The 14,255-nt window shown below is 39.4% G+C and overlaps 1 protein-coding gene across 1 annotated transcript in view; it reads left to right on the forward strand.

Moving 5' to 3' along the window:
* The first annotated feature begins 2,934 nt into the window (after nt 1-2,934).
* LOC130682069 (probable ubiquitin carboxyl-terminal hydrolase FAF-X) overlaps nt 2,935-14,255 on the forward strand; it is a 166,434-nt gene continuing 155,113 nt past the window's right edge. Inside the window, 2 exon segments of the mRNA XM_057496199.1 lie at nt 2,935-3,030; nt 12,455-12,600. Coding sequence (XP_057352182.1) covers nt 2,935-3,030; nt 12,455-12,600 — 242 coding nt within the window.

Consider the following 14,255-nt stretch of genomic DNA (forward strand, 5'->3'; position numbering starts at 1 on the left):
TATCTGGTTGCTTTTGGATGTAGAGGTCTATAGATGTCTATTAGGTCCATCTGTTCTTGTGTGTTGTTCAGTGCCTCTGTGTCCTTATTTTCAGTTTAGTGGATCTATCCTTTGGAATGAGTGGTGTGTTGAAGTCTCCTAAAATGAATGCATTGCATTCTGTTTCCTCCTTAAGTTCTCTTAGTATTTGTTTCACATATGCTTGTGCTCCTGTGTTGGGTGCATATATATTTGTAATGGTTATATCCTCTTGTTGGACTGAGCCCTTTATCATTCTGTAATGTCCTTCTTTATCGCTTGTTACTTTCTTTGTTTTGAAGTCTATTTTGTCTGATACTAGTAGTGCAACACCTGCTTTTTTCTCTGTATTGTTTACATGAAATATCTTTTTCCATCCCTTGACTTTTAGTCTGTGCATGTCTTTGGGTTTGAGGTGGATCTCTTGTAAGCAGCATATGGATGGGTCTTGCTTTTTTTCCATTCTGTTACTCTGTGTCTTTTGATTGGTGTATTCATTCATTTACATTTAGGGTGATTATTGAAAGATATATACTTCTTTCCATTGCAGGCTTTAGGTTCGTGGTTAGGAAAGGTTCAAGGGTCGCTTCTTTACTATCTTACTGCCTCAATTAACTCGCTTATTGAGCTTTTATAGGTACTGTCTGGTGATTCTTTATTTCTCTCCCTTCTTATTCCTCCTTCTCCATTCTTTATATGTTGGGTGTTTCATTTTGTGCTGTTTTGTGTTTCCTTTAACTGCTTTTGTGGGTAGTTGATTTTATTTTTTCCTTTATTTAGTATTTGGTTGGTCTGCTTTCTTTGCTGTGATTTTATTTTGTCTGGTGACATCCCTTTAGCCTTAGGAATGCTCCCATCTTGAGCAGTCCCTCTAAAATACCCCATAGAGGTGGTTTGTGGGAGGCAAATTCCCTCAACTTTTCTTATCTGGGAATTGTTTAATCCCTCCTTCATATTTAAATGATAATCGTGCTGGATACAGTATTCCTGGTTCAAGGCCCTTCTGTTTCATTGCATTAAATATATCATGCCATTCTCTTCTGGCCGGTAAGGTTTCTGTTGAGAAGTCTGATGATAGCCTGATGGGTTTTCCTTTGTAGGTGACCTTTTACCTCTCTCTAGCTGCCTTTAAAACTCTGTCCTTGTCCTTGATCTTTGCCATTTTAATTATTATATGTCTTGGTGTTGTCCTCCTTGGGTCCCTTCTGTTGGGAGTTCTGTGCACTTCTGTGGTCTGAACGATTATTTCCTCCCCCAGTTTGGAGAAGTTTTCAGGAATTATTTTTTCAAAGACACTTTATCCCTTTTTCTCTCTCTTCTTCTTCTGGTACCCCTATAATGCGGATATTGTTCCTTTAGGATTGGTCACCCAGTTCTCTTAATATTGTTTGATTCCTCGAGATCCTTTTATCTCTCTCTGCGTCAGCTTCTGTGTGTTCCTGTTCTGTGGTTTCTATTCAGTCAATGGCCTCTTGCATCTTATCCATTCTGCTTATAAATCCTTCCATAGATTGTTTTATTTCTGTAGTTTCCCTCCCTACTTTGTTGGTTAGCTCTTGTATTTTTCTCTGCGGCTGCATCAGCATGGTTATGACCGTTATTTTGAATTCTTTTTCAGGGAGATTGGTTAGGTCTCTCTCCCAAGATTCCTTCTCAGGGGAGGATGTCTGGGTTAGTCTGGTCTGTATCAAATTCTTCTGCCTTTTCATGGCGATAGAGGTAGTTGTGGGGAGCTGGCACGTGTGTCGGCTGGGAGAACGACCCTTCTTACTGGTTTGTGGCCTTCCTCTCCTGGGAGAACCGCAACCCCTAGCGGCTTGTGCTGGGCAGCTGTGCGCAGATGGGACTTCAAATTCTTGCCGGGCCGCTGTGAAAGTAGCTCTGCCCTGCTGCTGTGGTCATGGCCTGTCTCAGGCTGCTGCTCCACTATGGCAGAGCTGTGCCGGATGGCAAATGGGCGGGAGGCTGTTTATCGCCGGGAGGGGCCTCCGAGCCGCGCTGCCACCCAGGGCGTTAGGGCTCCTGGAGTTCCCTGGGATTCCCAGCTGCTGGGCTAAGTGTCCCGGGATGCTTCCGTCCAGCTGTGGGTTCCCTGTCCCTTTAAGACTTTATAAAAGCACTCGCTTTTCTCTGTCCCAGGGGCGCCGGCTGCAGGGACCCGCTCACAGGTTTTACTGTCTTGTTTCCTTGGCATCCAGCATGCGGTGTGTGTCTGCACTCCCTATGCAGTTGGCTAGGGTTGGCTATTTAGCAGTCCCGGGCTCCCTCTCCCTCCCCGCTCCGACTCCTCTCTCCTGCCGGGAGCTGGGGTGAGGGGTGCTCAGGTCCACTGGGCCGGGGCTTGTATCTTACACCCTCCGTGAGGCGCTGGGTTTTCGCAGGTGTGTATGTAGCCTGGCTGTTGTCCTGTATCTTCTGGTCTCTCTTTTATGGATAGTTGTGTTTGTTGTATTTTCAAAAATATATATGGTTTTGGGAGGGGATTTCCGCTGCTCTCCTCATGCCGCCATCTTGGCTCCTCCCCTCTGTGTAGTTTTTATGTTTTCTTGTTTATTATGTTGTAAGTGCTGGTACAATGATGTGACTATTAAGTTGAGTAATAGTACTAAAATTTTGCCTTTTCAATTTAGATTTCATTTTTATAGTCATCTGTTACTGACTGTAAAGACTGCTATTAACTACACATTAAAATTAGAATGATTCATTATTTACCTTCTTGATGGTTAAAACAAGTATACCTTCTTTCCTTCTACTTTTAGGTCATGAGATCGTCTGTGTGAGCGGTCTGTCATTGAATTGGAGTTTTTTAAAGCTGACATACAGCTGGGACTTATCTCCTATAAGTGGACTACAAATTCTTCTCTTACAACAACTACGTAAAGAGACAAAATAGCAAAGATCTGTCCTCCGACAAGTATGACCGCCACCCCTCATGGACATCCTGGAGGAGGGAGTGACAGCCATGGCCAGGCTCCTGATGGGCAGTCTCAGCCCCCCTTTCAACAGAATCAGGTAGGATGTTTAGGCTACATTGTTCTGGGCACTATGGAAAGCTAAGCAGTGCCATCTGTACTGAATAATTTGTAAAGAAATCGTAAAAGCTATTATTTTAAATTAAACTTTAAGAAAAGTTGCTGATATTTAGTAATAGGAATGCTATTATATATGCTTTAGAATATACTTATATATTTTTTTGTATGTAAGGCCCTGTGTATATCTAAGGGCAAAGGCATTAACTAAGTCAGTCATTTTACCCTTTAGTGATAAGTGTAGGCTCTAAGCAGTTGTTGTTCAAACCCCATCTTTGAACCACGTTAACCTTATAGTGCAGTTAAGTAATGTTTCCAATCCTTCATTTTCCTTCTTTGAAATGAGAGTAAATGAAGTAATGTTTATTGAAAGCTTGACATACTTTAATATCAAAGGTTTGTGCTGGTCTACATTCAAAGAATTGTCTTTTGTCTGGAAATAATTTGTCATAAGTGGAAAAGTATTTGTAAAAGTCTAAACATTTTTTCATTTTTTATTTCTGATGTTGGTAATTGTATTTCCTTTCTCTTGCCTAGTTTTACTGCCTTTCATTAAACTGTAAAGTAAAATTTTGCAAAGCATTGGGTTTTGTTTTTTGCCCCATTTGTATATATTGTTATTTTCATTTGTTCATCTTGTTTTCTTTGGGTTTACTTTACTGGTCCTTTTCTGATTTCTTAATATGGAAATTTATATAGTTACTGTCAACTTGTCTTTCAGTTCTTCTGTTTTCTGAAACATGCCGTTCTTAGACTATAAATTTTCTGAAACTCATTCCCATGATTTTAGATGTATTGACACCTACTGTAATTCACTAAGCATGTTTTAAGATTTTTTGTGGTGGTTTGATGTGAGAATAGTTTTAGAAACATGCTGCTTCATTTTCAAGTATTTAGAGGTTTTCTCATTAACTTCTCGTTATTTTTTGTAGCTTGATTCCTCTGTGTGTAGAGAGTATGTTCTCAATGATGTCACTGCTTGGGGGGTTTATTGAGGCTTTGTGTGTTCCCTGGCATGTGGTCCTTTTCAATTCTATGAGTACTTCACAAGTACTGTTAATGCTATACTCTATGCTTTAGTGTTCATTACACACGTCCATTACTTCCAGTTTGCTCATTATGCTCTTTCGATGTTCTGTATAGCCTTTTCTTTGTTGTTTTGTTGGTCAGCTGGTTTTCCTACGAGTTGAGAAGTCTGTTAATTTCTACCTGGGATTATGCCATTTTACCTTTTTTTTGCTCTGTCAATTTCATCTAGAAATATATGCTAGATATAGTTTGAGCTTGTAAGATGCATACAGTGATTTTTCCTACTCCTAAGTGAACAATTTGTACAAAATAACAAAAGCAGTGGTTATAGTATCGCATATACATAAAAGCTGGTTATAGTTTACAGGTAAATGAAAGAAGTGACAGGAATGATAGAAAGGAGCAAAGGAAGGAAGTTTGGAATAATTTGTTGTTATATGCTACCCATGAAGCTGTGTAGTGTGTATGTATACATACATAGATGCCTTTGGAACCATATATATATTTCTCTCTCTATATATTTATTTAGTATGTATTTTATATATACATAAAACATATATCATATATTTTACTGAAATAAAGTTGATACATAACCTCATATTTGTTTCAGGTATACAACACAGTAGTTCAGGTACCCACATATTAAATCCTAACTGCACTAAGTGTGGTTACTATGTGTCAACACAGAAAGTTGTTACAGAATCACTGACTACATTCTCCATGCTGCACTTCCACCCGTGACCAACTTATATTATGATTGAGTATTATCCCCCTCATTTTCCCACTCACCTGCCCCAACCCCTACCCCATGGTAATCTCAAATCACTTCTTAGTGTCTATAAATCTACTGTTCTTTTTTTGTCTTAAGAATTCACAAATAAGTAAAATCATACATCTAATGCTTTTCCTTTCTGGATAAAAGTTCAAGTCCTGACCTACATAATTTTTCTTATATCTGAAGAACTTTTTTTTGCAAGGCAGATCTACTGACAAAAAAATTACCTCAATTTTTGCTTGTGTATAGTATATAATACACTTCCCTTTGAAGTATAAGTTTTCAGGATAGGGAATTCTGAATTGGTTGTGATTTTCTCTCAGCCCTGTTGCATTTTCTTGTTTGTGTGGTTTCTGAGGAAAAGTCTGCTATAATTGCTACCCTTGCTTCTTGATAGGTCCTGTGCTTTTATCCCACTTCCCTGCAGTTTGAATATGATGCCTAAATGTCGTTTTTTGACATCTACCTTGCTTGGTGTTCTGTAAGCTTCCTGGAACTGTGCTTTGGTGTCTGCCATTAATTTGGGAGGAATTCTCAGTTCTATCTACTTCCAGTATTGTCTCTTCTTCTCTTTGCATCCTGACCATATGTTTTATAGTTGGCCTAGAGTTCTTGGGCATTTAAAAAAAATTAAGTATCATTGCTACACAACCTTGTGCTCAGGTTTCACATGAGGAACATTGTGGTTACTACATTCCCCGTATTATCAAGTCCCCAGCACATACCCCACTAGAGTCACTGTTCCATCAGGGTAGTAAGATGCTGTAAGTAGAGGCACTATGTGTTTTCTCTGTGCTATACTACCTTCTCCGTGCCACCCCTATTTATGTGTGCTAATCATAATGCCCCTTAATCCCCATATGCATCCCTCCCCACCCGCCCTCCCGAGCCCCTTTCCCTTTGATAAATGTTAGTCCATTCTTTGGTTCTGTGAGTCTGCCGCTGTTTTGTTTCTTCAGTTTTTGCTTTGTTCTTATGCTCCACAGATAAGTGAAATGATTTTGTACTGGTCTTTCTCCACCTAGTTTATTTCACTGAGCTGAGCATAATACCCTGTAGCTCCATCCATGATGCTGCAAATGGTAGGATTTGTTTTCTTCTTAACGGCTGAAAAATATTCCATCGTGTATATGTATCCATTCCCTCTACTGATGGACACTTAGGTTAGGTTGCATCTTTATCTTGGCTATTGTCAATAGTGCTGCAATAAATATAGGGGTGCACATGTCTTTTTGAATCTGCAAAGTTGTTTTCTTTGGGTAAATTCCTAGCAGTGGACTTCCTAGGTCAACTGGTATTTCTATTTTTAGTTTTTTGAGGAACGTCCATACTACTTACCACCATGTTTCAACTAATTTACATTCCCACCAGCAGTGTGGGAGGGTTCACCTTTCTCCACATCCTCACCAGGATTTGTGGTTGTCTGTCTTTTGGATGTTGGCCATCCTAACTGGTGTAAGGTGATCGCTCATTGTGTTTTGAATTTGCGTAACTCTGATGATTAGCAATGTGGACCATCTCTTCATGTGCCTGTTGGCCATCTGAATCTCCTCTTTGGAGAATTGTCTGTTCATATCCTCCACCCATCTTTTAATTGGTCTATTTGCTTTTTGGGTGTTGACGTGTGTGAGTTCTTTACATATTTTGGATGGTAACCTTACCTTGTCAGATAGGTCATTTATGAATATATTCTCCGATGCTGTAGGATGCCTTTTTGTTCTGTTGGTGGTGTCCTTTCCTGTATAGAAGCTTTTCAGCTTGATTTAGTGTCACTTATTCATTTTTGCTTTTGTTTCCCGTGCCCGGGGAGATACGTTCATGAAGAAGTTGCTCATGTTTATATAGATTTTTGCCTATGTTTGTTTCTAAGAGGTTTATGGTTTCATGGCTTACATTCAGGTGTTTGATCCATTCTGAATTTACTTCTGTGTATGGGGTTAGACAATGATCCAATTAGTTGTCTTACATTTAGCTGTCCATTTTTGCCAACACCAGCTGTGCCAACACCAGCTGTTGAAGAGGCCGTCATTTCCCCATTGTATGTCCATGGCTCCTTTATCGTATAGTAGTTGACCATACATGTTTGAGTTAATAGCTGGACTCTCTGTTCTGTTCCACTGGTCTGCTCTTATGCCAGTACCACTTTGTCTTGTGTACTGTGGCTTTGTAGTAGAGCGTGAAGTTGGAAAGCAAGATCTCCCACACTCATTCTTCCTTTGCAGGATTGCTTTGGTTAGGTTTATTCCTAGGTATTTTAATATTTTGATGTAATTGTGAATAGAATTGTTTTCCTGATTTCTTCTGGTGGTTTGTCATTAGAGCATAGGAAAGCAGCAGGTTTCTGTGTATTAGTTTTGTATCCTGCAACTTTGCTGAATTCAGATATTAGTTGTAGTTTTGGAGTGGAGCCTTAAGGGTTTTTTATGTATAATATGTCGTCTGCAAATAGTGACAGTTTGACTTCTTCTTTACCCATCTGGATGCGTTTTATTTCTTTGTTTTATCTGATTGCTGTGGCTAGGACCTCCCAGTACGACGTTGAATAGCAGTGGGGAGAGTGGGCTTCCCTGTCTTGTTCCCGATCTTAGAGGAAATCGTTCAGCTTCTCGCTGTTAAGTACAGTGTTGGCTGTGGGCTTGTCATATATGGCGTCTGTTATGTTGAGGTACTTGGCCTCTATATCCATTTTGTTGTGAATATTTATCATGAGTGAATCAGTGTGTGGAGATGTTTATGTGGATTTGTCCTTTTTGTTAATGTGGTGAATGATGTTGATAGATTTGCAATGTTGTACCATCCTTGCATCCCTGAGATGAATCCCACTAGATCATGGTGTACGATCCTCTTGATGTATTTTTGAATTTGAATTGCTAATATTTTGGGGAGTATTTTTGAATCTATATTCATCATGGCTATTGGTCTGTAATTTTCTTTTATGGTCGGGTCTTTGCCTGGTTTTGGTGTTTGAGTGATGCTGGCTGACTTCATAGAATGAGTTTGGAAGTAGTGCGTCCCTCTTCTATTTTTTGGAAAACTTTGTGGAGAATGGGTATTATGTCTTCTCCATGTGTCTGATAAAATTCACGGGTAAATCCATCTGGCCCGGGTGTTTTGTTGTTGAGTCGTTTTTTGATTACCAATTCAATTTCTTTGCTGTTAATTGGTCTGTTTAGATGATCTGTTTCTTCCTTGGTCAGTCTTGGAAGGTTGTACTTTTCCAGGATGTTGTCCATTTCTTCCAGTTTCTCCAACTTGTTATCGTATAGATTTTCATTGTATTGTCTAATAATTTTTTGTATTTCTGGGGGGTCCGTCATGACTTTTCCATTCTCGTTTATGATTCTGTTGATGTGTATAGATTCTCTTTTTATCTTAATAAGTCTGGCTAGGGGTTTTTCTATTTTGTTTATTTTCTAAAGGAACCAGCTCTTGCTTTCATTTATTTTTTCTATTGTTTTATTCCCTCTATTTTATTTATTTCTTCTCTGATCTTTTCTGTGTACCTCCTTCTGCTGACTTTCGGCCTCATTCGTTCTCCTTTTTCCAATTTCAGTAATTGTTCCTTTAGACTATTCATTTGGGATTGTTCTTCCTGCTTTAAATAGGCCTGGTTTACTATACACTTTCCTCTTAATACTGCCTTCACTTTGTCTCTCAGAAGTTGGGGCTTTGTGCTGTGTTTGCCATTTGTCTCCATGTATTGCTTGATCTGTTTTAATTTGGTCGTTAATCCATTAATTATTTAGAAGCATGTTGTCATGCGTCCATGTGTGTTTGTTTTCTTTTTAAGGTTTATTTCTGGTCTTAGCTATAGCTTTGTCATCTGAGAAGTTGGCTGGTAGAATTTCAATCTTTAGGAATTTACTGAGGCTCTTTTTGTGGCCTAGTAAGTAGTCTTATGGAAAATGTTCCATGTGCACTTGAGAAGAATGTGTATCCTGCTGCTTTTGGGTGTACTGTTCTGCAGATGTCTGTTAGGTCTGTCTGTTCTAGTGTGTTGTTCAGTGCCTGTGTGTCGTTACGCATTTTCTGTCTTGTAGATCTGCCCTTTGAAGAGAGTGGTGTGTTGAAGTCTCCTAGATTGAGTGCATTGCATTCTATTTCCTCCTTAAGTTCTGTTACTGTTTGTTTCCTCTATGTCGGCTCTCTGGTATTGGGTGCATATATATTTGTAATGGTTGTATCCTGTTGTTAGACTGACCCCTTTTTTCATTATGAAATGTGCTTCTTTGTCTCTTGTTACTTTCTTTGTTTTGAAATCTATTTTGTCTTTTACAAGTACTGCATCACCAGCTTTTCTCTCCGTGTTGTTTGCATGAAGTATCTTTTTCCATCCCTTCACTTTCTGTCCATGTATGTGTTTGGTTTTGAGGTGAGTCTCTTTGAGCGGCATATAGATGGGTGTTGCTATTTTATGCATTCTGTTATTGCTCTGTGTCTTTTGATTGGTCCGTCCAGTCCATTTACCTTTAGGGTCATTATCCAAAAATATGTTCTTACTGCCATTGCAGGCCTTCTATGTGTGGTTAGCCAGTGTTCAAGTGTATCTTCTTTACTATCTAACCGTCTAACTTAACTCACTTATTAAGCTATTGTAAACACAGTGTAATGATTCCTTAATCGATCTCTCCCTTCTTATTGTTCCTTCTCCATTCTTTATATGTTAGGTGTTTTAATCTGTACTCTTCTGTGTTTCCTTTAACTGCTTTTGTGAGGAGTTGATTTTATTTTTTTCCTGTAGTTAGTATTTGGTTGGTCTGATTTTTCGTGTGATTTTATTTTCTCTGGTGACATCTGTTTAGCTTTATGAGTGCTTCCATCTAGAGCATTGCCTTTAAAATGTCCTGTAAAGGTGGTTTGTTTGAAGCAAATTCCCTCAACGTTTGCTTGTCTGGGTATTATTTAATCTCTCCTTCATACTTAAATGACAGTCATGCTGGATACAGTATTCTTGGTTCATGGCCCTTCTGTTTCATTGTGTTGCATATACCATGCCATTCCCTTCTGACCTGTAAGGTTTCTGTTGAGAAGTGTGATGATAGCCTGATGGGTTTTCCTTTGTAGATGACCTTTTCTCTCTCTGGCTGCCTTTAATACTCTGTCCTTGTCTTTGATCTTTGTCATTTTAATTATGATATGTCTTGTTGTTGTCCTCCTTTTGTCCCTTGTGTTGGGAGTTCTGTGGGCTTCCATGGTCTGAGAGACTATTTCCTCCCCCAGTTTGGTGAAGTTTTCAGCAGTTATTTCTTCAAAGACAGTTTCTATCCCCTTTTCTCTCTCTTCTTCTTCTGGTACCCCTACAATGGGAATATTGTTCCATTTGGATTGGTCACACATTTTTCTTAATAGTTTTTCATTTCTGGAGATCCTTTTATCTCATTCTGCCTCAGCTTCTCTGTATTCCTGTTCCCTGATTTCTATTCCATTAGCAGTCTCTGCACCTCATCCAGTCTGCTCTTCAGTCATTCCAGGGATTGTTTCATTTCTGTAATCTCCCTCCGGACTTCATCCCTTAGCTGTTGCATATTTCTCTGCAGGTCCATCAGTACGGTTATCACCTTTATTTTGAATTCTTTTTCAGGAATATTGGTGATACATATCTCCCCAGGCCCTCTCTCAGTGGTTGTCTGGGTGATTCTTGACTGTACCAGATTCTTCCTCCTTTTCATGGTGCTTGGGTTAGTCGTAGGCTGGTAGCGCATATGTCAGGTGGGGGAACAGAGTCCGTTCCTGCTTGCTGTTCGCCTTGCCCTTCTGCATTGACTGTGTAGGTTACCCGCACACTGGGAGCAGCCTCTCGGTTAATGTCCTTCACGACTCCTTGTGGGGCAGCCCTCGGGGTAGCCCAGAGCCCTGTGGGAGTCGCAGGTGTACTGGGTGTGCTCTCCTGCACGATCGGCACCCCTTCGTGCTTTCTGAACCTTGTTCTCGTTTGCTCTGTGTGTGCCGGGTAGGTGCACACTGGCGGCAGCCTCTTTCTGTGGCTCGGTTAACTGCGTGCTGGGAGGAGAATCTGGGCTCTTGCTGTGGGTGGGACTGCTCTCAGCCTGCTCAGCTGCTGTGTTTGGGCACCGCCAGCTGGGGAGAACAAATGGCAGGCTGCTTATTGCCATGAGGGGCTTCAGAGCTGCATTGCCACCAAGGGGGTTAGGGCATATGAAGGTCCTTAGGATTCCCAGCCTGCTGGGCTTAGTGTGCCAGTATGCTTCCGTCCAGAGGTTAAGCCCTTCTCCCTTTAAGACTTTCAAAAAGTACTTGCTTTTCTTTTGTCCTAGAGGAGCTGGCTGTGGGGACATGCTCACAGGTTTTATTTTTCCATTTCCCTAATATCCAGCACACCATTCCATGTGTGTCTTTTCTCCCAGTGCGTATTACTAGGGCTGGTTATTTAGCAGTCCTGTGCTTCCACTTCCTCCCCACTGTGACTCCTTTCCTCCTGCCAGTGAGCTGGACTCGGGGAGTGCTCAGGTCCTGCTGGGTTGTGGCTTTGTAGCTTACCTTTTCGTGAGATGCTGAGTTCTTACACATGTAGATGTTGTCTGCCTGTTGTACTATGTCTTCTGGTCTCTCTTTTAGGCATAGTTGTATTTGTTCTATTTTCAAATATATACATGGTTTTGGGAGGAGATTTCCATTGCCCTTCTCAAGCCTCCATGTTGGCTCATCCGTTCCCTGTTTTCTTTTGAATACTGATGTGTGGGGTTTATCTGTCCTCTTGATTTCATTTTTTTTTGAACTCTTGGATTATGAAATAGTTGTTTCTTTACCTTTGTACTCTTTAGGTATATATTTGTTAATGCTTGTAGTTATTACTTTAGGAATGATAACATGTTTTATGTAACCTATTAAGCAAGTTTTGTCACTTAACAATAAAGTAACTTAGGTTGTTACTGTGTGATATAACAATTACTTCACAGTTACTGTTCAATAAGAATGTAGGAGTGACTTTTGAGTGGTTCAGGCAGAGTGTCTCTTATGTTGTGGTTAGCATGTCAGCCACGGTTACAGTACTCCGATGGCTTGACTCTGGCGTTGGGGAATACATTTCCACAATTGCTCACTCACATAGCAGGAATGTCACTTCCTCACCACATGGGCCCGTGAGTAGGGTTTCTTTAGAATCTCTCAGGCATGGAACTCCATTTCTTCCAGAAAGATTTCTCTAAGGAGAAAGAAGGCATGGTTATTCTTACGGTTTAGCCTCAGAAATTCATGCATCATTTCCAAAGTTTTGTGTAAATATTTGTGGTTAAGAAGTTTCATTGCCTGTCAACAATGATTCAGTTTTAAAAAGGTTCATTACAGCTTTTATTTGTACTAAACATTGTAAAAACTAATGTTCTCTAATTTCAACTTACTTAAATTCATGCAGTATGATTAGGCCATTATTTTTTAGAAGATTCTTAAATCACAAGTATAAAAATGTGAAAAAATAATCACAGATTGGCCAAAATCTTAAGTATTCTGATCCCACCTTATTAAATATTTACAGCTACATACAGACAGTTATAGATTTGTAATATTTTCACTTAACTGTGTTGGTATCTGAATCGAGAAACGTACATATGTTATAGACTTAAGTCCGGAATATTTAATTTTTAAGATATTATCATCTGATTCCTCCAATGAGAATTCCTCAGCAACTCCTCCAGATGAACAGGGTCAAGGTGATGCTCCACCACAGCATGAAGATAAAGAACCTGCATTTCCACATACTGACCTGGCAGAGTTGGATGACATGATCAACAGGTAAATTTGACGGGAAGAACAAACTACGACCAGCATTTTAACTGGTACTGGAAGAGAAAAAGAGTGGACTGCAGTGTCAAAATAGTCTTACTGTCCATTAAATAGCCTTAACATTTTAGTCATTACCAAGTACCTCATAATTTATTGGTCTTAGTGCATGCATTTGTATGGGTTTTTAACAACTGGGTAATAATGAATAAAGCTTGAAAATGTTCTTTAATATTTTAGTTGGTATGTTTCTGGCTTAGAAGTACAGACAGGAATTTCCTTTTAAGCATTTATGAAATGTGTTTCTTCTTGATACACATAGATTGCTTGAGTTGCTAGATGACTTTCCTTATATTGTCCATTTTAAACAGCAGAGATATTTCAACAGTTTATTTTTCTTTTATTTTGTCTGGTGGTTGCTGATTTGTTCATAAGAGTTTACTTCTGATTAGAACTGAGTTACAAAAAATTCCTAATGCCAGGAAAATAAAGATGCTTTTTAGTGTAACTGAAAAGAACAAAAAAATGTACCAATTTATATCTAGCAGATGGCTTGTAATAAGTATTTTTTTATCAAAATGATGCGGGTGATAAAGGGATGCAGGCAGATAAGAATTCAGGACCCCAGTCAGTTCAAGGCCTTTTTAAGTTTCAAGAAGCTTCAGGGCCCTTGTAAATTGCAGAAAGCTCCAGTCCAACTCAGCCAGCCATTCAGAAGTACACTTAGATACATGGACCTCAACTCTAATTGATTTGCCCTGTACTAATAAAGCATCGTACTTTCAGCCAATCAAGAATGAGTTGTAATGTCATTATTTCAATGTTTTGTTTGGTCCAGGGAGGGGGGAAGTTCTCCTCTCAGGAGGCAGTATAAAACCACAGCCACTACAGCACTAACATCATCCTCCCTTGAAGACTGTCCTGAGTAGCAGGAATGTTCTGTTTACTCATTGAAAGAGCTTTGCTCGTTGCTGCTCCATACTCTTTTCCCTGCTGGCTCCATTCTTTGTCTCCTCCAAGATATGTTCCTGGGGAAAACATCATCTCAGCCAGTAACACAAATACAGTATTTGGGATTTCTGCTGTCCTTTAGTAAATAATTAAGGGACAGATGGAAGGAAGTTCTTTCTGGGATAGTGGGTTAATTTCGGGTACATTCCTAGATGCCTGACATTTTCATGAAGCTAGGGAAAATACTGGCTTCTGCGTTGCTTTTTGATCTAGGGGTGTACTTACAAGGCCATAAGTGCTTGGGACTCTAGAAATCATGTAATCTGTAAGAAAAATTGTTAACTGTTCTATAAAGGTGATTTTTGAGGGAGAAATCAGCCATTTGTCTCTCTCTTTTGTGTTTCTGAAGATAATCACAAGAAAAAAGGGTCATTGTGTTGTGCCTTACCAGTAAAACAACCTCAGAGGAACACTTTCTTTCTAACAATGGGTTTACATCTAATTGGTTTTTGATTAGTTTTAGTTGTCTATGAAAGTTCTTAAATGAAGTCTTCCCTTATTGTTGTATTAAAATTATATGTGGGTTCAATAAATACCTTAGGTTCACAAAGCAGATTTAAGAAGGTTTTTTACTTTTATAGTGAATATATATTATCAGAGATTTTTACATACTTTCCTAGCAAAAGTAATTGTAGTATGTAAGTTGTTTATAGTAT

Source organism: Manis pentadactyla, chromosome Y (assembly GCF_030020395.1).
Source record: "Manis pentadactyla isolate mManPen7 chromosome Y, mManPen7.hap1, whole genome shotgun sequence".
In the NCBI taxonomy this organism is placed as follows: Eukaryota; Metazoa; Chordata; class Mammalia; order Pholidota; family Manidae; genus Manis; species Manis pentadactyla.